Source organism: Cyprinus carpio, chromosome A21 (assembly GCF_018340385.1).
Source record: "Cyprinus carpio isolate SPL01 chromosome A21, ASM1834038v1, whole genome shotgun sequence".
In the NCBI taxonomy this organism is placed as follows: domain Eukaryota; kingdom Metazoa; phylum Chordata; class Actinopteri; order Cypriniformes; family Cyprinidae; genus Cyprinus; species Cyprinus carpio.
Window position 1 is genome coordinate 4,542,588 of NC_056592.1, and position 20,061 is coordinate 4,562,648.

A 20,061-nucleotide genomic window follows, 5' to 3' on the forward strand; every position below is an offset into this window, starting at 1 on the left:
GTAGTGTTATAGTGTGCAACTACAGTGTGATTCATATAAGTGTAACACTGCCTCTTTAGGTCCCGATGGCAAGGGCCAGCATCCTGTGGCTGATGGGTGAATACTGTGAACATGTGCCTAAAATCGCCCCCGACGTCCTGCGAAAGATGGCCAAGACCTTCACTAACGAGGAGGACATTGTCAAACTTCAGATCGTCAACCTTGCTGCCAAACTCTACCTGACCAATTCCAAACAGGTAAAATCAAAAATCAAATCACACTTTGAGTGTGTGTGTCTTTTGGCTGTGTTTGATCTCACTTTCTTTCTCTCATACAGACTAAATTACTGACTCAGTACATTTTGAACTTGGGCAAGTACGATCAGAACTATGACATCAGAGACCGAACACGGTTCATTCGTCAGCTGATCGTCCCAAACGAGAAGAGCGGAGCCCTGAGCAAGTACGCTCGCCGCATCCTGATGGCGCCCAAACCGGCTCCTGTCCTGCAGTCTGCCTTCAAAGGTAAGAACCTTGAAAAGTCATTTAAATTTCTATAGTGAATATAGTGCCAATAATTGGGGCCAACATGCATTGGAGAAAAACATTTGTTTCATTATAGAGTTCCCCCCCAGTTTCAATTGTTTTACTTCAATGAAAGGTTAGAATTTTGTGAATTTTTTTTTTTTTTAATGAAAGATCAACTGATAAACGATGCAGATTTATTTTCACAACCGCATTTGCTCATATCTACCAAGGGTGCCAAAATTAGTGTATTACTCATAAAGAATAATTTAAGTATCTGTAGTGAATATAATTTATAATATGATATAATATAATATGATTTTACAAGTTATGGAAATATAGTGCTCGTAAGATGTGGGATGCCTGAAATCATTCTGTGCAAGATTCAAACTCTTCAGTTACCACCGCAGATCAGTAACCTCCAGGCTGTATAACTCATGTTTAAAGCTTTGTTGCATGATAAAACAGCTGGAGCAGTTAAAAAAAATCCGAAGCTGTCAGTTTAGCGTCATGCTCTCATTCTAAATGACACGACCACATCTATCTGAACTCAAGAGTTCTGCTGACATCGATTTCTCTCGCGTTTCTCTTATTTCATCACATCATTCCATTCCAGCAGGGCTTCAGAACTGAAACACACAACACTGTCATGGGAATTCATCCCCGCAGGCCATGACAGCAGGTCTAACCCGTAAACATCAATACAGCACGCAGAAATACTTTGCAACCGATTCTATCAAACGGCACACAGTTATTTTTTTCCGCCTCTGAACTGGGCTTTTTTTCTCCGGATTAGCGGCATGGATTTGTAGGCTTCGCCTTCTGTTCCTCCTGTGCAGAATTGAATTGTTGGATTCTGCATAATTTGATAACAGACAGTCGAATCTGGGCGCCCCGTCCGCCCCGTACACACCCACACGTCGATTTACTACTACCTCCTGTATGATCACGCACTGCACCTGCAATTAACCAGGAGTAATTACGCCCTCGAGCAGGAAAAGGGTGTTACTCATTTGCTCCTGTAGATACATGGATTGACGGATGGATGGTTTTGGGTTTAGCGCGAAGGATGCGCTCCATGTGATTGATGCTGGCTGTCGCTGGGGGTAATATTTGTTGTGCTGAGTATCGTTCTCGGTGCTTGGTTAAGCGTGTCCCACCCTTAATAGGAGGTAATAAAGTTTGTAAGGGATGATTATGCTTGGCTGTGATGAAACTCAAAGCGACACGTCTTTGTGTGTGTTTTTTTAAGTCACGTGAAGACACAGGTTGTGACATATGATCTCTGCGGTGAAGGCGAAAAGCTGAAAAACTCATCAATAGTCCAAATGGGCGCATTGATAATCTACTGATCTCAAATCTGTGCTCCTGTTTCTTGCTTTAATACAGCGATTTCATGATTGTACCCATGGTTACTATAGATTAAAATAAATTAGTATACTGAAACATACAGCCATTAGTCTTTATTTCATTAATGCGGCATAAATTTACCCTATAACATTTGCGAGACATTTAACTGCTGCTGTCATTTTTAATATTTGTGGTTTAGATCCGCTGTGTGCGGTGGCGTTTTTCGCTAATGTTTATATTCTGCAGAGCCAGAGTAATTATGCGTTCATATACCTTGGTTATTACGGGACGTAAGCAGCATATTGTGAGAAGGGCACACAGGCAGACCTGAATGCCGTGGCATTTCTGCCAGTTTAATGTCAATTACCCAGCAGGTCTCCTGAAGGCCTGTGCAGACACTTATTGCTTTTTTGTTTATTATGACAAAGAAGTACTGTAAAACCAAGATTTGAATGCATAAACTAAAAGATCATAGTTTATTAGTTCTGCATAGCAAAACTGTTTTCAAACTTTTTAATGCCACATTTATTTTATTTTTTTTAGATTGGATTAGATTGGAGTAGATTACAGTAGATTCATATGTTCATAATGAAAATAATGCTGAATCTAATCTACTATATGTAATCGAATCTACTATATAATATTTATAATTATATCCATGATTACATCCATTATAAAATATTATAATTAATATTGTTATATTAATAATCTATTTAAAGTGAAAAGTAATAAAGGTATTAAAGTTCTGTTTCATATTATCTGGAAAATATTTACTAAATATTTAAATTGACACTTTTCTGCAAGATGATTTTTCTGGAAATAGAATATAATAATTTGTGATTAATCTCATGATAACTGTATTTAGAAAGCAGAATCAAATAGCAGTTCCAGTAAATGTTTTTTATTTAATTTATAAATTATTTTCAATTTTATTTATTCATTTATTTAAACTTGTACTTTTATAATTTTTGGATTACCTTCACTGAAAAGTTTTACACATCAATTAAATTGATGTTTTTTGTTAGCGGATGGCCAAATTAGCAGGTGTTGCGTTGATATTAAAACCTTTTTTTAAGTTTTCAGCCGCCATGACACTGCATCATATTTGATGGCATTAACACACATTTACTCACTTGTCTCTCAGTTCTCTTCTTTTGTTTGTTTTTCAGATCGAGACCGGTTTCAGCTTGGCACACTCTCTCATACGCTCAATTCTCAGGCCAGTGGGTACCTGGAGCTTTCTGATTGGCCGGCTGTTGCTCCTGACCAATCAGTGAGAAATGTTGAGGTAGTAGAACCGGTAAGACTCCCTTGTATTTTTATTTTATTTTATTTTTTGAAGATAATGTTAAAAATGTCTTATATCTATAAACTTAAATGGCCTTAGCGTACAGTTTATACACAGGGCAGTGATGTTGCCAAGTCTCAAATTATGACGACCTCATTTCCTGTTTGTGTGTGACTGGGGCAGGTGAAAGAGGCTGGAGCCCCGGCACTTAGAAAATCCAAAACTGCCAAATCAAATGAGAAGTTCTACTCTGATTCAGAGGAAGAAGAGGAGGAGGAGGAAGAGGGAAGCAGTAGTGAGGGCAGTAGCAGCAGCAGTAGTGAAGGTAAAACTTGAGCTTTGGCTTGGTTTGTGTTTTGGCAGATTTGAGGCTTGTCTTAACCTATATTTGTGTGCATGTAGAATCGGTAAGTGAGTCTGAGAGCGAGGAGAACAGCGATGATTCAAACAAGAGCAGCTCCAGCCAATCGGAGAAGAGCTCCAGTGAATCAGACTCAGAAAAGAAGAAGAAAACTCTAAAAAACAAAAAACTACAACAGCAGAAACCAGACAGCAAAGACAGGTAACACCCATTGAACACTTCTGACAAATTCCGGTGCTTTAAACTTGCATCACATGCTATTGAATATTTTGAAGTGTAAATGTGCCATAAATATATAGACAGATGGTATGTGAGATTGACTTCGGTCATTTTATCAGCATATATGGTTGTGTTTTGTACAACTTGGGTTTGATATGTGTGCAGGAGGTAAATAATGTGTGTGTTCAGTGTGTGTGTTTGTCTGATTGTGTATGCTGCAGCATAAAACGTGACTAATAAAATGTGGCACCAATAATTTCCCCCTCCATCTGTTCATATGCACACATACAGTCACACACTCTCTCTCTTTCTCTCGCTCACACACACCAGGCCTCAACAATAAGGTTTTTATTCTCAATAATTTAATGTTTTCACACACACCACCAACCAAAAAAAAAATCCATTCAATTTATATCAATCAATTCATATTTACCAGAAATAACAAACATTTATATGTTTCATTGCATTTTTAGTTTGCTTAAGATTCAAAATAGAAAGATATCTGTGAACTGAGTAGCTATAATGCAACTCATTAATAGCTGTAAGTTCATGAATGCACATTTTGTTTTAAGAATCAGTGGCATCCAATGCTAATCATTTATTGATCAGTTTTTGGTTTTGATCCCATTTTTACCGATTCTTCCAAAGTTATCAAAAGTCTATTTTGCAATATTGCTAACATTACTAAAAAAGTGTAAAATCAGCAGAATATGTTTAGTTCGTCACATAAACCTAAATGTTTACATTTGCAATGCATAAAAACACAAACATGATGACTTTCTCTATCCAGTCCACACACAGTTTACACTGTTAATTGTTGTGATGTAAAGTTTCTGTAGTTGACCCTGCTGCCTTTATTAGAGGCGGTAATTAAACAGATTTAATTTGCTCAGAACAAACACACACACACACACACACACACACACACACACACACACACACACACACACATGCACACACACACACGTGTGTATGTGATACACACTTTGTCTGTTTTGTTTGCTGTTCTGTCATTATTGTGCATGATTTAAGGCTCTTGCACACATCCTCAGCTACCGTGAAATGCTCTCATTAATACACACACACACACACACACACACACACACACACACACACAACCTGTTGAGCTGTGCACACTTCAGTTAGATGGCCTGTGTGTGTGTGTGTGCGTGTGTGTGTGTGTGTGTGTGTTCTTATCAAATTAAATCTTTTTTAATCACCGCCTCTAAAAAACAAAGGCCAAATGAATCCATCTAATCATCTCACAATTAAACAGACATTGTTCCCTTGAGGTTTGAATATTGAAATGTTCTTTAGTAATGTCTAATTGTTCAACAGTTTTTTAGGTTGTCAAAAAATGGCCCAGGAATAAAGATTTAAACATGTTTTTACATAATTTGTTGTAGTTTTTAGTGCATAAGAAACTGTTCAAAGGAAGGTTATAAATGAAATTTAGGAGTGAAGTGTGTTTACTTGATGTAGGTTGATTTGCAGTTATTAATTTAGCTAGTAAACTCAAATAGTTCAGTTGTTTCTGTGTTTGTGTGTGGCTACAACAGGAAGCAGAAGAATGGAAATGCTGTGAAGGTTGAATCCAGATCTGAAAGTGAATCAGGCTCTGAGAGTTCCTCGTCTGAGAGTTCATCTGAATCCGGATCAGAACTGGATTCAGATTCAGACTCAGGAACAGATCAAAAGAAAAACACAAAGCCTAAACCTGTCCAGTCTAAACCATTCATAAAGGTGAGAAGTACAACAGAGTACAAACACGCGTCCTGAGTGTGAAGTTTTGTTGCATATTATTCTGCGTGTGTAACATCTGGCATCAATGTTTCTTTGCAGCAGGTTGAGAAGAAGGAAGTGTCTCTGCTTGATCTGGATGACTGTGAGTTGTTTTCTGAGTTTCTTTTAATTTTGTAGTTTTCATTTTGTTATGATTTTGGTTTTATTATTTTGTGATTTATAATGGCTCTTTCCAAACCCCAGTGACCTGCCTAGGGTCTATATTGTGGTTTCTGAAGTAAAAATCCCATTCATTTTCTCCGTAGGGGAACTGATTGTGAACGATAACTTGTATAACTTTAAAGACAGACCTACTTTGAGCTATGAGCTTATTAATCAGTGGTATATGCTTCTGTTGAAGCCATCAGCCTGCATTATTTCAATTTATTTTGAAAATAATCATGTTTAACAGCATAATTCCTTATGAAAAACTTCATTAACCATGATTCTGCAAAGAAAGCTCCACCAAAATAACTTTTTATTGCCCTCCAACTTTTATGCAGCACTACGGATTATATAATAGATCAGTCTCCCTACACTCTTAAAATAATATATATATTCTTTTTTATTTATTTTTTTTGCCTCCTGTCTGGTTGGTTTGGTTCATGGCTTATGCCTCTTAAACGATGACTTTTTCTAAAATCAGTTTGGGAAAAATTAATTGGAAAAATGATTCCAGAGTCAAGGCTACTGAAAAATCATTCTAGTATGCTCTAATAATAACGCAAAATACACACACAAAAATTAAGGGAAATAGTTTATGCTTTAATTAGATTAGATACTTTTCAGTGTTGAAATATAAGTTTATGTGTAATCATACATAAATATAATTTTGCTTGCTCACCAGTGACGGATACATATGGTGGCACCTTAACATTTAGACAAAGTTATGTACCTTATATTCTTTTTCTGTTTTGATTTTTGCTGGGAAATTTGCAGAATGCAGTTAAAACAAGAAAACTGTGTTACACAAAACTGGCGAAAGTTAAAGCTATTACAGTAAGTCAGTGATAGCGAAAAGCAGTTTAAATGGTTCAGAAACAGTTTGGAACAGATTTAGATGCTTTAATATGCTCTCTAGTTATGCAACTTACTAGGTTTTGGAACAGGACCAATGAATGTGTTAATATATATATGGGTTTTAAAGGGATAGTTTACCCAAAACTGAAAATTTGATGTTTATCTGCTTACCCCCAGGGCATCCAAGATGTAGGTAACTTTGTTTCTTCAGTAGAACACAAACAAAGATTTTTAGCTTCAGCTTTTGCAGTCTCTCAGTCATACAATGCTTGGTAATGGTCACAGAATCTATGAGAGAAAAAAACATGCACAGAAAAATCCAAATTAAACCCTGCGGCTCATGAAGATACATTGATGTGTAAAGACACAAAACGATCAGTCTGTGCAAGAAACTGAACATTATTTATACCATTTTTTTACTTCTGATTCACGCAATGTCCGAACTGTAATAACTCTTGTGAACGCGCTTATCTCTCAAGTGGACCATTAACACTCCATCTACAATCTCAATCAGGAGTGTTAATGGTCCACTTGAGAGATAGGTGGCGGTAATGCACTTATAAGTCTGCAATCCTCCATAAAGCAACAAAAAAGAAGATGATGCAGGCTGCTGTGAAGCACGTTCACAAGAGTTCTTTACATGTTGGCTGTGACATTGCGTGAATCAGAGGTAAAAAAAACTATATGCCAAGCATTGTACTTTCTTGCACAGACTGATCGTTTTGTGTCTTTACACAACAGTGTATCATCACGAGCCGCAGGGTTTCATTTGGATTTTTCTGTGCATGTTTTTTTCTCTCTCATAGGTTCTGTTACCATTGCCAAGCATTGTACAGCTGAGAGACTGCAGCGACTGGAGCTAAAAATCATAATTTATGTTCTACTAAAGAAACACAGTCACCTACATCTTGGATGCCCTGGGGGTTAGCAGATAAACATCAAATTTTCATTTTTGGGTGAACTATTGCTTAAATGCTGTTGTAATTGTTTTGTTTGACAGTCTCACCTGTGCCGGTCACCACACCCAAAAGCTCCATCCTGTCACCTAATCTGCTGTCCGACCTGCAAGGGCTCTTGATCTCGCCCACAACATCGGCCTTACAGGTGTGTGTGTGTGTGTGTGTGTGTGTGTGTTCATTTGACTTTGTGTTGATGTTATAATAAGCTATCTAGAATTCTATGAGTTGAGTTGTTTGTATAAAATGACTGCTAAACTATATATGTAGCTATATAGAGGCTGTTTGGGTTTACTTTGTGCAAATGTCAGGCAGACTGTATTTTATCCTCTGGATACCTCTTCCTTTTTATAATTTCCCCTCCAGTCTTTTGTTTGTGTCCATCTAGAAGTCTTCTATGTTCTTTGTTTCTTTGTACTGTTGTATTATAGGTTGGTTTTTCATTGTCTTCCCTCTTTCTTCTCCTCCTGTGTGCGTCCAGCGTGCGTGTTGTCAGCGTATGTGATTGTTGACCTTTTGCAGTATGACGGCTCCTTCCTCTCCCGTGAGAGTCCTGTATCAGGGAGAGAAGGATGTCAAGAGAGTGAGAGGGAGGGAGAGATGTCAGTAAGAGATGAATGAAGCATGTGTGGTCATTTCTTCTCAAATACTATCTGTGTCTGCCTCTTTTAGGATTGACACATGAACTGTAATATCCCAGCGGCCCGCAGACACCCCCCGACAATAACACACACACTACACACATTTATAGACCTGCTCTGCTATCATATTTCAACCAGAAGATTCTTGGTGGGATCTGGACCTTGATCTTATTGTTTGTAATATTTTGTGGTGTTTTTAAGCTTGCGTATGCTTGTAAAGACATTGCTAACATTACATAGATAGTGATATTTTGTGTTGAAAGAAGATTTTAATACATTTTTACATAGTAAGCACAAGCAAAAGTTAATAAATGTTAATTTTGAGTAACTGGCATCTCAGATACCATATAGGCTAGCTAGTAACACTACCATTCAAATGCTTGATGACAGTAAGTAAAGAAGTCTCTTATGCTCACCAAGACTGCATTTATCAAAAATCCAGTAAAAACAGTAATATTGTGAAATATTAAAATTTAAAATGTGTTTTTCTTTGAATATATTTTCAAATGTAATTTATCGAAGCTTAATTTTCAGCATCATTCTCCAGTCTTCTGTGTCACATGATCTTTCAGAAATCATTCTAATATATTGACCAAGAAACATTTATTATTATTATTATTATTATTATTATTATTATTATTATTATTATTATTATTATTATTATTATCAGTGTTGAAATCAGTTGTGCTGCTTAATATTTTTGTGAAAAATTAATTTTTTCCAGGATTCAATGAATAGAAAGGCCAAAAGAAGAGCATTTATTTGAAATAGAAATCTTTTGTAATATATTTATTTTTTTACTGTCACTTGTGATCAATTTAATGCATCCTTGCTGAATAAAAGTATTCATTTCTTAAAAAAAAAAAGTAAGTTAGCTAAGTTAGCTGGTTATTAATTATTATTTATGTATTATTTATTTTGGTGCTAACTAATCATATTAGTAGACCTAAAGTAATCATTGTGTAAACTAGCATTAAACTGGTTCAAAACATTTGGACTGAGATTTTAGGAACTGGCTTATTTCAGATTTACAAAACAGACTTGTAGATTGACAGTTTGTTCTTAAAGAGCTTAAAATTGATTTGATATTATGGCTTTGGCTGGAAATAATTTGTGTTTTATCTGCCATTTTTTATTAAAAGAAACAATTGCGCAGTGGAGTGATTTAGTGATTTGTGGGATTGCTCAGTAACAATTTTAAGGGACGTCTAACTTTCTGATTACATATTGTGAAAAATAAGTTTTTACTTTTGTGTGTCACATATCTGACTTTTTACTGTTGTCAAAAGTACCACATTACAAAAGTATCACATTAAAAATGTGAGCATTTCCCACAAGCATTTTGAGCATTTTGTGTTCTTACACAACAGCGCTCAAAATGCTTGTGAGAAATGCTGGTATCATCACATTTTAAAAATTTCTGTACCGACATTGGTACTTTTGACAACATTATATTATATCATATATTATATCATATAATAATACATTTCCTGATTCATTCCATATTATTCTCCAGTATCCTGTTCTCTTTCTAATATAATTAGTATTCTAATATTATTAGAAAATACTTCTTTATTTTTCAATTAAATGTCAGAATGCACCAAAAAGCATGCAAAGGTCATACCGATTTATCACTTTGAGTATATGAGCATGCTGTTAAACTGCAGACATCTTGCTTACAGCTCTGTGGTTGAACTATGATTGCTGATAACACACGATCCTTGATATCCCTTAGTCTGAGAAAACTTTTAAACTTCCTATAGGTTCCAACCTCCATCTGTCAGAATTCCTATTCTCCTCCTGTCCATCACTGCAGGGTTGCCCCTGTGACCTGTAGCGGCGTGTTGAGCGGGTGTCAGCGCCGCTGCTTTGATTGACAGGCTCGTCAGGCCCGGGCCGCTGTGCAGCTAGAAGCTGTTAGGCACAGGTCATTAGAATACTACCCACGAGCCACGGCAGGCAGGCTAATCAGAGCTGAAATAAAGGGTGAGATTGAGAGAAAGAGAAAGGGCTTATTTAAAGTCAATGCTATGCATAAATACATTATAGGCTGCTATAATCTTAGTCACGGTGGATAAACCTCATCTCTCTCGCTCGCACATACATGCATTCAAACGCGGGCATTCATTATGGCGTGTCACGTCACACAGCTGGTCTTTCTCAGCCGCGTGCATGCAGATGTATGAAAATATATTCATATGACACGGCGGTGCGCGTGTGTGTGTGACTTTGGCCGGCATGGGTACAGATGAAATAACAGTGTGTGAAATAGAGAGACACTCCGATGCATTCTGGGACGGTTAGCAGTGGTATTTAGCCGAACTGGGGTCAGCGTGCAAACTATCTGCCTCGGCTCCTCCCGTTTCTAATAACATTTTGACGTGCGGATCTGCTCTGAAATACTGTTTAAGCGTGCGCCGGGGGAGCCGGCTGATAACTTTTCATTCATAATTAGCGCGGGGCGAATGGGGGCCGAACGCGGGGCGTCGGAGGGAAATTGAAGTGTCAGTGTAGGGCGAGCGGGGGCTGAGCGCGGGGTGGGGGGCGTTTGACCCCATCACAATCTGGGGGCCGCGTCATAATTTGTTCATTTGGTGCCCATCAGCCAGCCGGCGTTGCCGCGGTAACCCCGTTCTTCTCGGAGCACGCTCCGTGCCATCCTCATTATGACTCAGCAGCAAAGTAGAAATGCACATAGAGACGCCAACTCGCGCTGTCAATCACATGTGCTTAACGTTGGACACGTTTAGCTTTTTTTTTTTTTTTTGTGCACTAAGACATTTGGTTGTGTGTTTGAAGTACATGGTTTAGTGTTTCCCACAGGATTTTGCGAGACTATGGTTGGGTGGACCTTTGACTTCTTGAGGGGTCCATGGGTATGATTTATGTAAGTAAATATATATATATATATATATATATATATATATGTATGTATATATATATATATATATATATATATATATATATAAATTATTATTATTATTACAATTATTTTTTTTTTTTGTTAAATGCATCAATATGGTGAAATTTGAGAGCAAAATTAAGAGTGTCAACCCCTTTCAAGTGACCAAAACTGAGCAGAATTAAACAAACTCTTTGCATTGGCTTTGATCTAGACTTTAAAGTAAAAAGGGTTATTATGGTTAACTAAAACTAAAAGCATTAAAAAATCCACTTTTGTTTCTTGAAATAAAAAAAACAATATGTATATAAAAATATGTATGTATGTATATATATATATATATATATATATGTATATATATATGTATATATATATATATATATTCATAAAAAAAACTAAAAAAAAAAACATTTTTTTACCTAGTTGCCAAAGCAGCTAAACTGCATTTAAAATATAATGAAAATATAAAAATATCTCAAATTTCAAAATTCACAATATTAACAAAAATGGCTAAAATCACACAGACTCAAATCCCTTTTTAGTTGTGATAGTGTTTTAGTCCACATCACATTCACACTTATGTGTTTAGGAAGACAAACTATTTGAATATAATAATAATATTAATTGTAATATTGTAATACATTATTGTATACATCTTTATTCATACATTATTGTATACATAATTATTGTAATACATCTACACTGTAAGAGGACGTGAATATTCCATGATTTATCTTAATTATTTTAGTTTAGTTTTTTAATTATTGTATAGAGTTAAACCCTCAAGCTTTTATTTTGGCGCAAACCTGTTGAGAGACCTTTGTTTCTGTGTTTAGTTGACAGTAAGTTTACTTAGCTTTTCAATACAATTCTGGTGAAATTCTGTAATCTGTTCACAAAAAATGTTATAAAATAATGCTAATGTGAAAATAAAGTGATCCTGGTATACATTTCATTCCTAAATGGAGTTTAAGCACATGGAGTTTGCAGTATTTACTGTGAACTGAGATGCTTTGAGATGCTAAAAGCACCGGATCATGAGCTGCTCGTATGTAAATTGAAACAGTGATGCACCCAACAGACTATGTACTTATTTAATTCATGTACTGAACCATATTGTGATTTCAATTTTAGTTCGTTTGACTGATCTGTAACCCCCCCCCCAAAAAAAATGCCACAAAACACAATGTTAGATGTTTGATCTTTTGTACACTGAGTTTTGCTATACAAAAGAAACTCACTCCGATTCCTTTACACTTTCACAGCCTTCAATATTAATCACGGTGACTTTTAACATCTGACAGGATCAATGCTCTCACACACCTCGCCAAATGACATTTTTCTCTTACGGACAGTCTCATAAACAAATGAATTGGATTTCAAACAGCAATAGAAAATAGATTTTTAATTCTGTCTGCTGTATGTCCTCCCGTCCTCCGTTTATCCTTCTTTTCCCTCCTCTGGTTTCTTTCTCTCTTTCCCTCTTTATCCCGGCCAGCGGATGGGTTTTGCATCTGTCAGCAGAATTGGGTGGCAGCTGGACAGAGAGGATGCTGGGATATGTGAAGGTGACTAGAGCGAGTTGTCATCCATCACTGAGGTTTCCTTTAAGCTCATCCATAATAGAGCCCCTCAATCAAGCTCCCCTTCACACGGGAGATGTGTCCGAGTGTGTGTCTGGGACGCTGCGGTCAAGGTTACTCTTTTCTTTCGGTTATTTACTCTTCCACCGCCCAGCGGAGTTGACCACTTTATAGGACGTGAAGTGTGTGTGTTATATTGGTGATCATAAGCGATGTGTTGTATATTGGCTCGTCCGGTCCTTGAGGACACAGACAGGAGCGGTTATCATGAAACGGTGGCCACAACCTGCACGTTTCTGTGTGGTAAATCTGATGCTGTAAACATTACAGCTACTTTTATCAACACAGACCGGCTTGACTCCTCCAAAAGCATGGCTATAAATTTATGGTGTGTGTGTGTGTGTGAGTGCGCGCATGCATGTGTTTTTGTAGGAAGCTTACAAAAGGATATGACACATCTAAAGGTGCTTTCAGCTGCATGTAACTGCTGCTTTCATATAACGCTGCTGTTTCAGATAAACCAACTCATTCATACTGTCAGGTTTTCAAACCAATTTTATTGTGGTTCGTCTAGTTTCGGTTGCGCCATCCGTCATGGTGATTGTAGGTGATGTGCAGGCCCGTCCAGACGCTCTGCAAATTTCCGCAGAATTCGGACGCCCATCATTCACTCGTTTCTACATATACCCTACCTTTTTTTATTTAATATTTTGATAGATAATGTTATGTTTGATACATCATTTAATATAATTAATAATTTTTATGTTAATTTAATGTTTAATTAATTTAATTAATAATTTTATATCAAATAAAAAAATTTTTTTTATATTATTAACATTAATATTATGTTAAATGTAATATGATTGTATTAATAATGTAATATTATTTATCTGTATTTAATTTGATTTAATATGAATAATATAATTTATCAAAATGTTTTATAATATTAATATTATATATAAAATAATGTATTATGATTATATTAATGAAAAATAATTTTTAATTCATAATTAATGTTGTTTTATTTTAACATTTTCCCCACCCTTGTTTGTTTTATTAAATATTTTGGTAAATAATATAATATAGTAATATTAATAATAATAATTTCATATGTACCAAAATAATTTTAATGGTTATAATTTAATATCACCAATCAAAATTAATATGTTATAATAGTATTAACATTATATTAAACTGTTATATGATTGTATTTATAATTTAATATTATTTGTCTAGATTTAATAATTATATTATTTTATATTATTTAGTATTATAATATCACTTATCAAAATATAAAGTTTTATAATATTAATATTAAAATAATGTATAATGATTATATGAATAATTTGATATTTATTTATATTTAATAATATTTAATATTAATAATTTAATATAATGGTGGTATATGTTTAATAATAAAAATAGCATTTAAATTACAAAAATAAAAAATCATTTAAACTACAAAAATTAAAACATATTTTTATCTTCAAATACAAAAATATAGTTTTATTTTCAGCTGCATTTAACAGTTTTTACCATAGTTAGTTCCATTTCCTTGAATTCTCCAGATTATTTTCTGCAAAATCAAAACAAAAAAAATGTGTTGATTTGACCTGTTGTTGTTGTGTTAGTATGTATTAACGATGTTAAAGCATTCAGAACTGAGCAGTGAAAACATTAACAGTCCACAAACAGAGCTTTGAGGTACTTCACTATTTTGAGCTTTTATAACGCCTCTCATTACTATATGAAAAAAAACTCCATTGGTGGGTTGCAGATGGAATCCATAGCTCGGAGGGATTACTGGTGTTGAAGACAACAAATGGAGCTGCAGCCAACAAATAAATTGCAGGCAAAAATGTCATCCCTGTCCAGGTGTTCAGGAGTGCAGTGTAGAGCCAGAAAACTGCCATCAGCTGCCGATCTGTTCTGCTGTCACACGAGCTAGAGAGAATCCAGAGAGTCAGGAGTAATGCATTGAGACGTCAGTGGTCTTTCCACACTCGTCATATTGATGGCAGCCGGTGTCACAGGATGCAATTCAGGCATGACGCTTGGCCTTTCTTTTGTTTGGGCCATTACAGTGACATTGTTGAAGCACACTAGTGTAGGGATGCACCATTAGAGACATTTTTAAAAATATGATTTCAAAAAGATTTTATTTTATTTTTTCAAGAAATAGCAAGGATGCATTAAAATTTTATAAATGACAGTAAAGACAATTATAATGATAGAAAAGATTTCTATTTGATATTGAGCAACACAACTACAGTAAAGACAATTATAATGATAGAAAAGATTTCTATTTCCAATAAATGATGTTCTTTTGAAATGTCTTTTTTTCAAAGTATCCTGAAATAAATGGTTTGCACAAAAATATTAAGCAACACAACTGTTTTCAACATTGATGATAATAAGAAATGTTTCTCGAGCAGCAGATCAGCATATTAGAATGATTTCTGAAGGGTCATGTGACACTGAAGACTGGAGTAATGATGCTGAAAATTCAGCTTTGCATCACAGAAATAAATTGCATTTAAAAATATATTCAAAGAGAAAACAATTGTTTTAAATTGTAATAATATTTCACAATATTACTGTTTTTACTGTATTTTTGATCAATTTTGGATGAATTTTATATACTAAACCAATATAGTTGATTCCGGTATATTTGTGCGACCTTAGTTTTATATTGATAATTAAAGCTCTAATTATGGCTCATAACATTATGGCGATAAATGCCTCAGGAGTGGTTTTACAAGCTGACAGTATGGTCACTTGCTAGAGCAGTTGTTTTGTCTCTGCGTCTTTGTTGATGGGTTTTTATCTGCTGCCAATTTGTTGTGTATTGTTATATAAAAAATCACAAAAATAATAATATCAACAATAATTTTTTTTAGAAATTTCAAGGATGATTTGTGATAGTCTTGGAAACCTTTGATGGAATGGGGTAGAAATTATAAACAAGTCAGTAATGAGCATTTATAAAAATAAATTTACGATGTCTTGGAGTTATATTTTAGTTAAAGAACATTTAATGTTTAATTAAAAATGTATAAATTATTACTATTGCTAATGATTTACAAAAAACCCTGACCCTAATTATTTACCTTTGGCACATAATTCCTCCCTCATTGTTTGTGCAGCCATCTAGAAACCACTCAGAACACCTTACCAACCACAACGCAGTGACCCTAGCATTGTGATGGTAACTTTAGCACAGATGCGTTGTAAAAACACTCATATCTTCTTCAGAAAAAGTACATAACTAGCTGTGTTTCCATTCTGCTTATATTATAAATGACCTAAGACAGCATTAAGAGCATCCCAGCGTTACTTTAACATTATATAGGCGTTTTACTGAGGTTTCCCTAATGTGTTTATAATGAAAATAGCCTTATGCCTCTCTATCATCTTCATCTGTGTCTCAGGAGATTTTGCATTAAGATGAAAAGTTAAAAGGTGGCTTATTAAGAGGAGGAAATGGGCTGATGGTAGCTCTTTACTGGTTTTTTTTTTCATGTCTGTATGTGTGCAAATAGGTGTTTTTGTATGTTTTATGTGAACATTGACATTTTACACGTGTTTTATGTCTTAAAGTTTGGATTAATTGCCAAAATAATGACTGTTTTCATACAGGTTTCCTCTGATTTTCCATTTGTCAGACAAAAAAGAATTCGATCAACATGTTTAAGAATAATGCAACACAACTATAGTCTTAATTATTACTTATTTACCACCACAAATTATGCAGAAGACACTGCTGCTGATCATAATGACTAAATATATTTTGATACATATTGTTCTTTCCATTTCTACTCAGTTTTTTGTTAACTGCATGTGTTCTCTTCTCCATCTTTGTGTATTTCTTGCTTGTCAGTTTGACGCCGTTTCTTGGCATGTACATGTCTCCCTGCAGGCGAGTTCTCCCGTGTTTGTGCCGGAAACCTCCCATGAGCTGCTCCACAGGATGACGGGTAAAGGTCTGTCAGCCCAGTACCGCTTCACCCGGCAGCCCTGTATCTATGGCAACAGCATGGTATCCCTGCAGCTGACGCTAAGAAAAATTACCAACCAATCCATAAAAAACACACACATCACAAAAAATACACCCAACAAAACACAAAACACCCAAAGCTCAAATGCTATTGGTGAGCTTAACACATCAATAAATGGAGTTTAACAGGACTAGCTGTGAATGTGTAATGCAAAGGGGTCATAGCATGAAGAACAGGAATTTCTTGCTGTTGCTTGCTTCTGAAAGATGAGTTTGAATTGTGAAACTGGCACAACTGTGAGCACATTAAAATATGAACAGCCATGTTTATCAATATCAACATCTACTTGGCAACCACTACTTATTTACTTTCATATTTATTTATTTTTAATTCCTTTTAATCATAGTTGTTTTTTTTACTTTGGGTATTCTTATTGTTTTATTGGGCAGTAATTTATTTTTTATTTATTTTAATTATAGTTGTGTTTACATTGGGTTTTTACTTATTCACATTATATTTACATTGGGTATGTATGCATTTGTTTGTTTTAATCGTAGTATTTTTTTTTTTTTTTTACAATGAATGTTTGTTTATTTTTTTTTTGCATCAAGTATTTATTTATTTATTTTAAATATAGTTGTTTTTGTTACAATAAGTGTTTAGTGATTTGTTTTAATTGTGGTTGTTTTTTTACATTAAGTTTATTTATTTCAATTATAATTGTTGTATATTATTATTATTAATATTATAATTATTTCATAATTTAGTGTTAATATTATCATTTATTTATTTATTTGTTTATTTATACATACATACACACATTGGTTATTTGTTGTTGTTATTACATCCAGTCAGGGATTTCACCCTGTAGTTGAAGTTTTCTTTCTCTGATTGTCATGTAAACTTCAAATAAGTTAAACTTATTTTGTGAAATTCAAGAAGGACACCCAATTAATTTGAAAGTGTTTAATAATATATAATACAGCTGTTTTAGACTTTCATAAATATTAGTTATTAATCAGACTGCCCAGCTGAGACTTCTCCAGCACATACACTTTCACATTCTCCATCCTTCAGCCTGTATTAATGCAGCTGATATGATTTCAGCCGGTGTATCGATTAGCAGAGGTCCTCTCATCAGACACACAGCTCACAGTGGTGCACAACACAAACACACACTTTCTCTCTGTCTGTTTCTCCCCTTCCCTTTTACAAATTCCTCTTTAACAAAGCCATTTTAGTCATTCACTGGACAGGTTTGGGTTTTATAACATTAAATTGAACCATGCTTGTGTTGTTAAAGCATCACAAAGATTAATTTCATGGCTGGAAAGGAGAAGAATAGATCCAGCTTCTTTCTAGACTGTGCTGCACATTCAGAGTTCATCAATTTCTCTCGTTTTTTTCCATTCTATCCTTCCTTCATTTCTTCTGTCCTTCCTTCATTCCATTATTTCTTCCTTTCTGTTTTCCTTACTTTCTTCCCTCTGACCTTCTTTACTTTCTTCCATCTGGTCTTTCCTACTTTCTTCCTTTACTTAAGTTTTTCCTTCTTTCCTACCTTCCCACCTTCTTTTTTTCTAGCTTTCTTCATTTCATTCTTCGGCCTTCCTATTAACTCATCCTTCTGGCCTTCTATCTTTTCTTGCTTCTTTCCATCTTTACCTCCTTCAGTTTGTCCTTCCTTCCTTCTTTATTTCCTTTTCTCGTTCTTTCTTCCTTCCATTCTCCCAGCCCTCCTTACTATCTTTCTTCTGTCTATCTTTACTTCTTTCTGTTCCATTTGTCCAATCCTGACTTCTTTCCATCCTTCCTTTCTTCCTTATTTACTTCCTTTAGTTCAACTTTCATACTTTCTGTCCATCCTTACTTCAGCTTTCTTTCCTTCCTTCTTTGATGTTGCTTAGAATGTTGTATCTTTCTCTATAGAATTAGATAGATTTTTCTGTTTTGATTGTTCACACAGCATGCTGACACATCTTTCTCTCTCTCTTCAGAGCGTTTGGAGCCGCAGGCGTCAGTAACGGTGTCTATGGGCGTCGACTTCAATGACTCCACACAAGCTGCAAACTTCCAGCTGTGGTAACTGTTCATGTATATCATATACAGCAAACATTGTTAAAAGGAGCCAGAATCGTTAAGTCCCTTACATTTTCCAAGCTTTTCTCGAGTCATTATGGTTTAGTAGCACTACAGCCCTTAGATCAGGTCACTCTGACACATCTACGAACTAGGCACGATGGTGTTCGCTTTCCTAAAAAAACAACATTCAGCAAAAACATTAATACACACTCACAATGCGCACACGTTATGATAGCGCTAGCATGTCATTATACAGATTAAATTACTATTGTTCATTATCCTTACACCGGGTGAAATAAGTCAAAATTAATTGTTCCCCTTTTCGATACGTTTAAAAAAAATAAATTATTACCGAATCATGTGAATGGTAATAATATGCATTAAATTTTTTTAATAATCTAATTTAGAGGGATTACACTTCTCCACAAAGCTTGTAATTGTTTTTTCTTTTTTCGATTACACTGGAGGCTTTTGTAATAGACACACTTAAATAACAACACCATAAAAACATCACCATAAACAGCCCAGCTGAAGAGAGGGAGCGAGCAGGCGACCGGTAGATTATGTGTGCTAATGGAGCCAATGTGAGTTCAATGACATGGAGACGAGTGGGCGCAGGTCAGGCCTGCACACGTGTCTGTGGCCCTGGATGAAAGCCGAGCTCATGGAGTTGGTTTAAGAAGGGATTCGGCCCCTCTTTATTGCGGCTACGTCAAGAGATTATGCCGTATTAGAAAGAAATACCTGGATTTACTTTGCACGTTGATCCCTAGCCCGATTATTTGGTCTCTGAATCTTTTTCAAGCCTGTTTCCCCTCATCACCTGATCTCCATGGTGCCCCTGTTCTCCCGCTCCTGGATTCACTCCTTATTGGCTTCCTATTTCCCAGCCTGCCGCTCTTCATGATGGGACTTTAATGTCAGATTTCAGTCTTTGTTGGAGTACCTGACAGTCATCTTTCCTGTGGCAGGCCACAAACAGTGATGATGCTAATCAATACGAATATGAAAATAGAAATGGCTCTCATCCTTCTCTTTCCCTCTTTCTTTCTCTCCGTCTTTCGTCTCTCTCCATCGGTGGATCAGTGATGATTGATCCAGTTGCATGGTAATAACAGTTCTGTTTCTCAGCTAATTGGCTACTTACAAAGTAAATTGGCAAACCTGACAATCAATAACTTTATTCTTTTACTCTTTTGGGATGAGAGGAGGGTCCATGTCAAACGTTTTTACTTGTTTAAAAACTGTGAAACACTTAAAAAACCCCTAAAAACTTACAACTCCCCAGAAATGTTTTACGGCTTTATCACATCTTTTTTTTCTCACTCAGAAATGTAAAAATATATCACATTACTGACTTTTTTTCTCACTCAGAA

The 20,061-nt window shown here is 35.4% G+C and overlaps 1 protein-coding gene across 1 annotated transcript in view; it reads left to right on the forward strand.

Moving 5' to 3' along the window:
* Positions 1-20,061, forward strand: part of ap3b1a (adaptor related protein complex 3 subunit beta 1a) — a 53,879-nt gene that overhangs the window by 19,836 nt on the left and 13,982 nt on the right. Inside the window, exons 15-24 of the mRNA XM_042778653.1 lie at positions 60-236; positions 317-503; positions 3,023-3,153; positions 3,325-3,466; positions 3,544-3,703; positions 5,281-5,464; positions 5,564-5,606; positions 7,524-7,627; positions 16,525-16,756; positions 18,601-18,685. Of these exons, the coding sequence (XP_042634587.1) occupies positions 60-236; positions 317-503; positions 3,023-3,153; positions 3,325-3,466; positions 3,544-3,703; positions 5,281-5,464; positions 5,564-5,606; positions 7,524-7,627; positions 16,525-16,756; positions 18,601-18,685 (1,445 nt within the window). The remainder of the gene's footprint in view (positions 1-59; positions 237-316; positions 504-3,022; positions 3,154-3,324; positions 3,467-3,543; positions 3,704-5,280; positions 5,465-5,563; positions 5,607-7,523; positions 7,628-16,524; positions 16,757-18,600; positions 18,686-20,061) is intronic.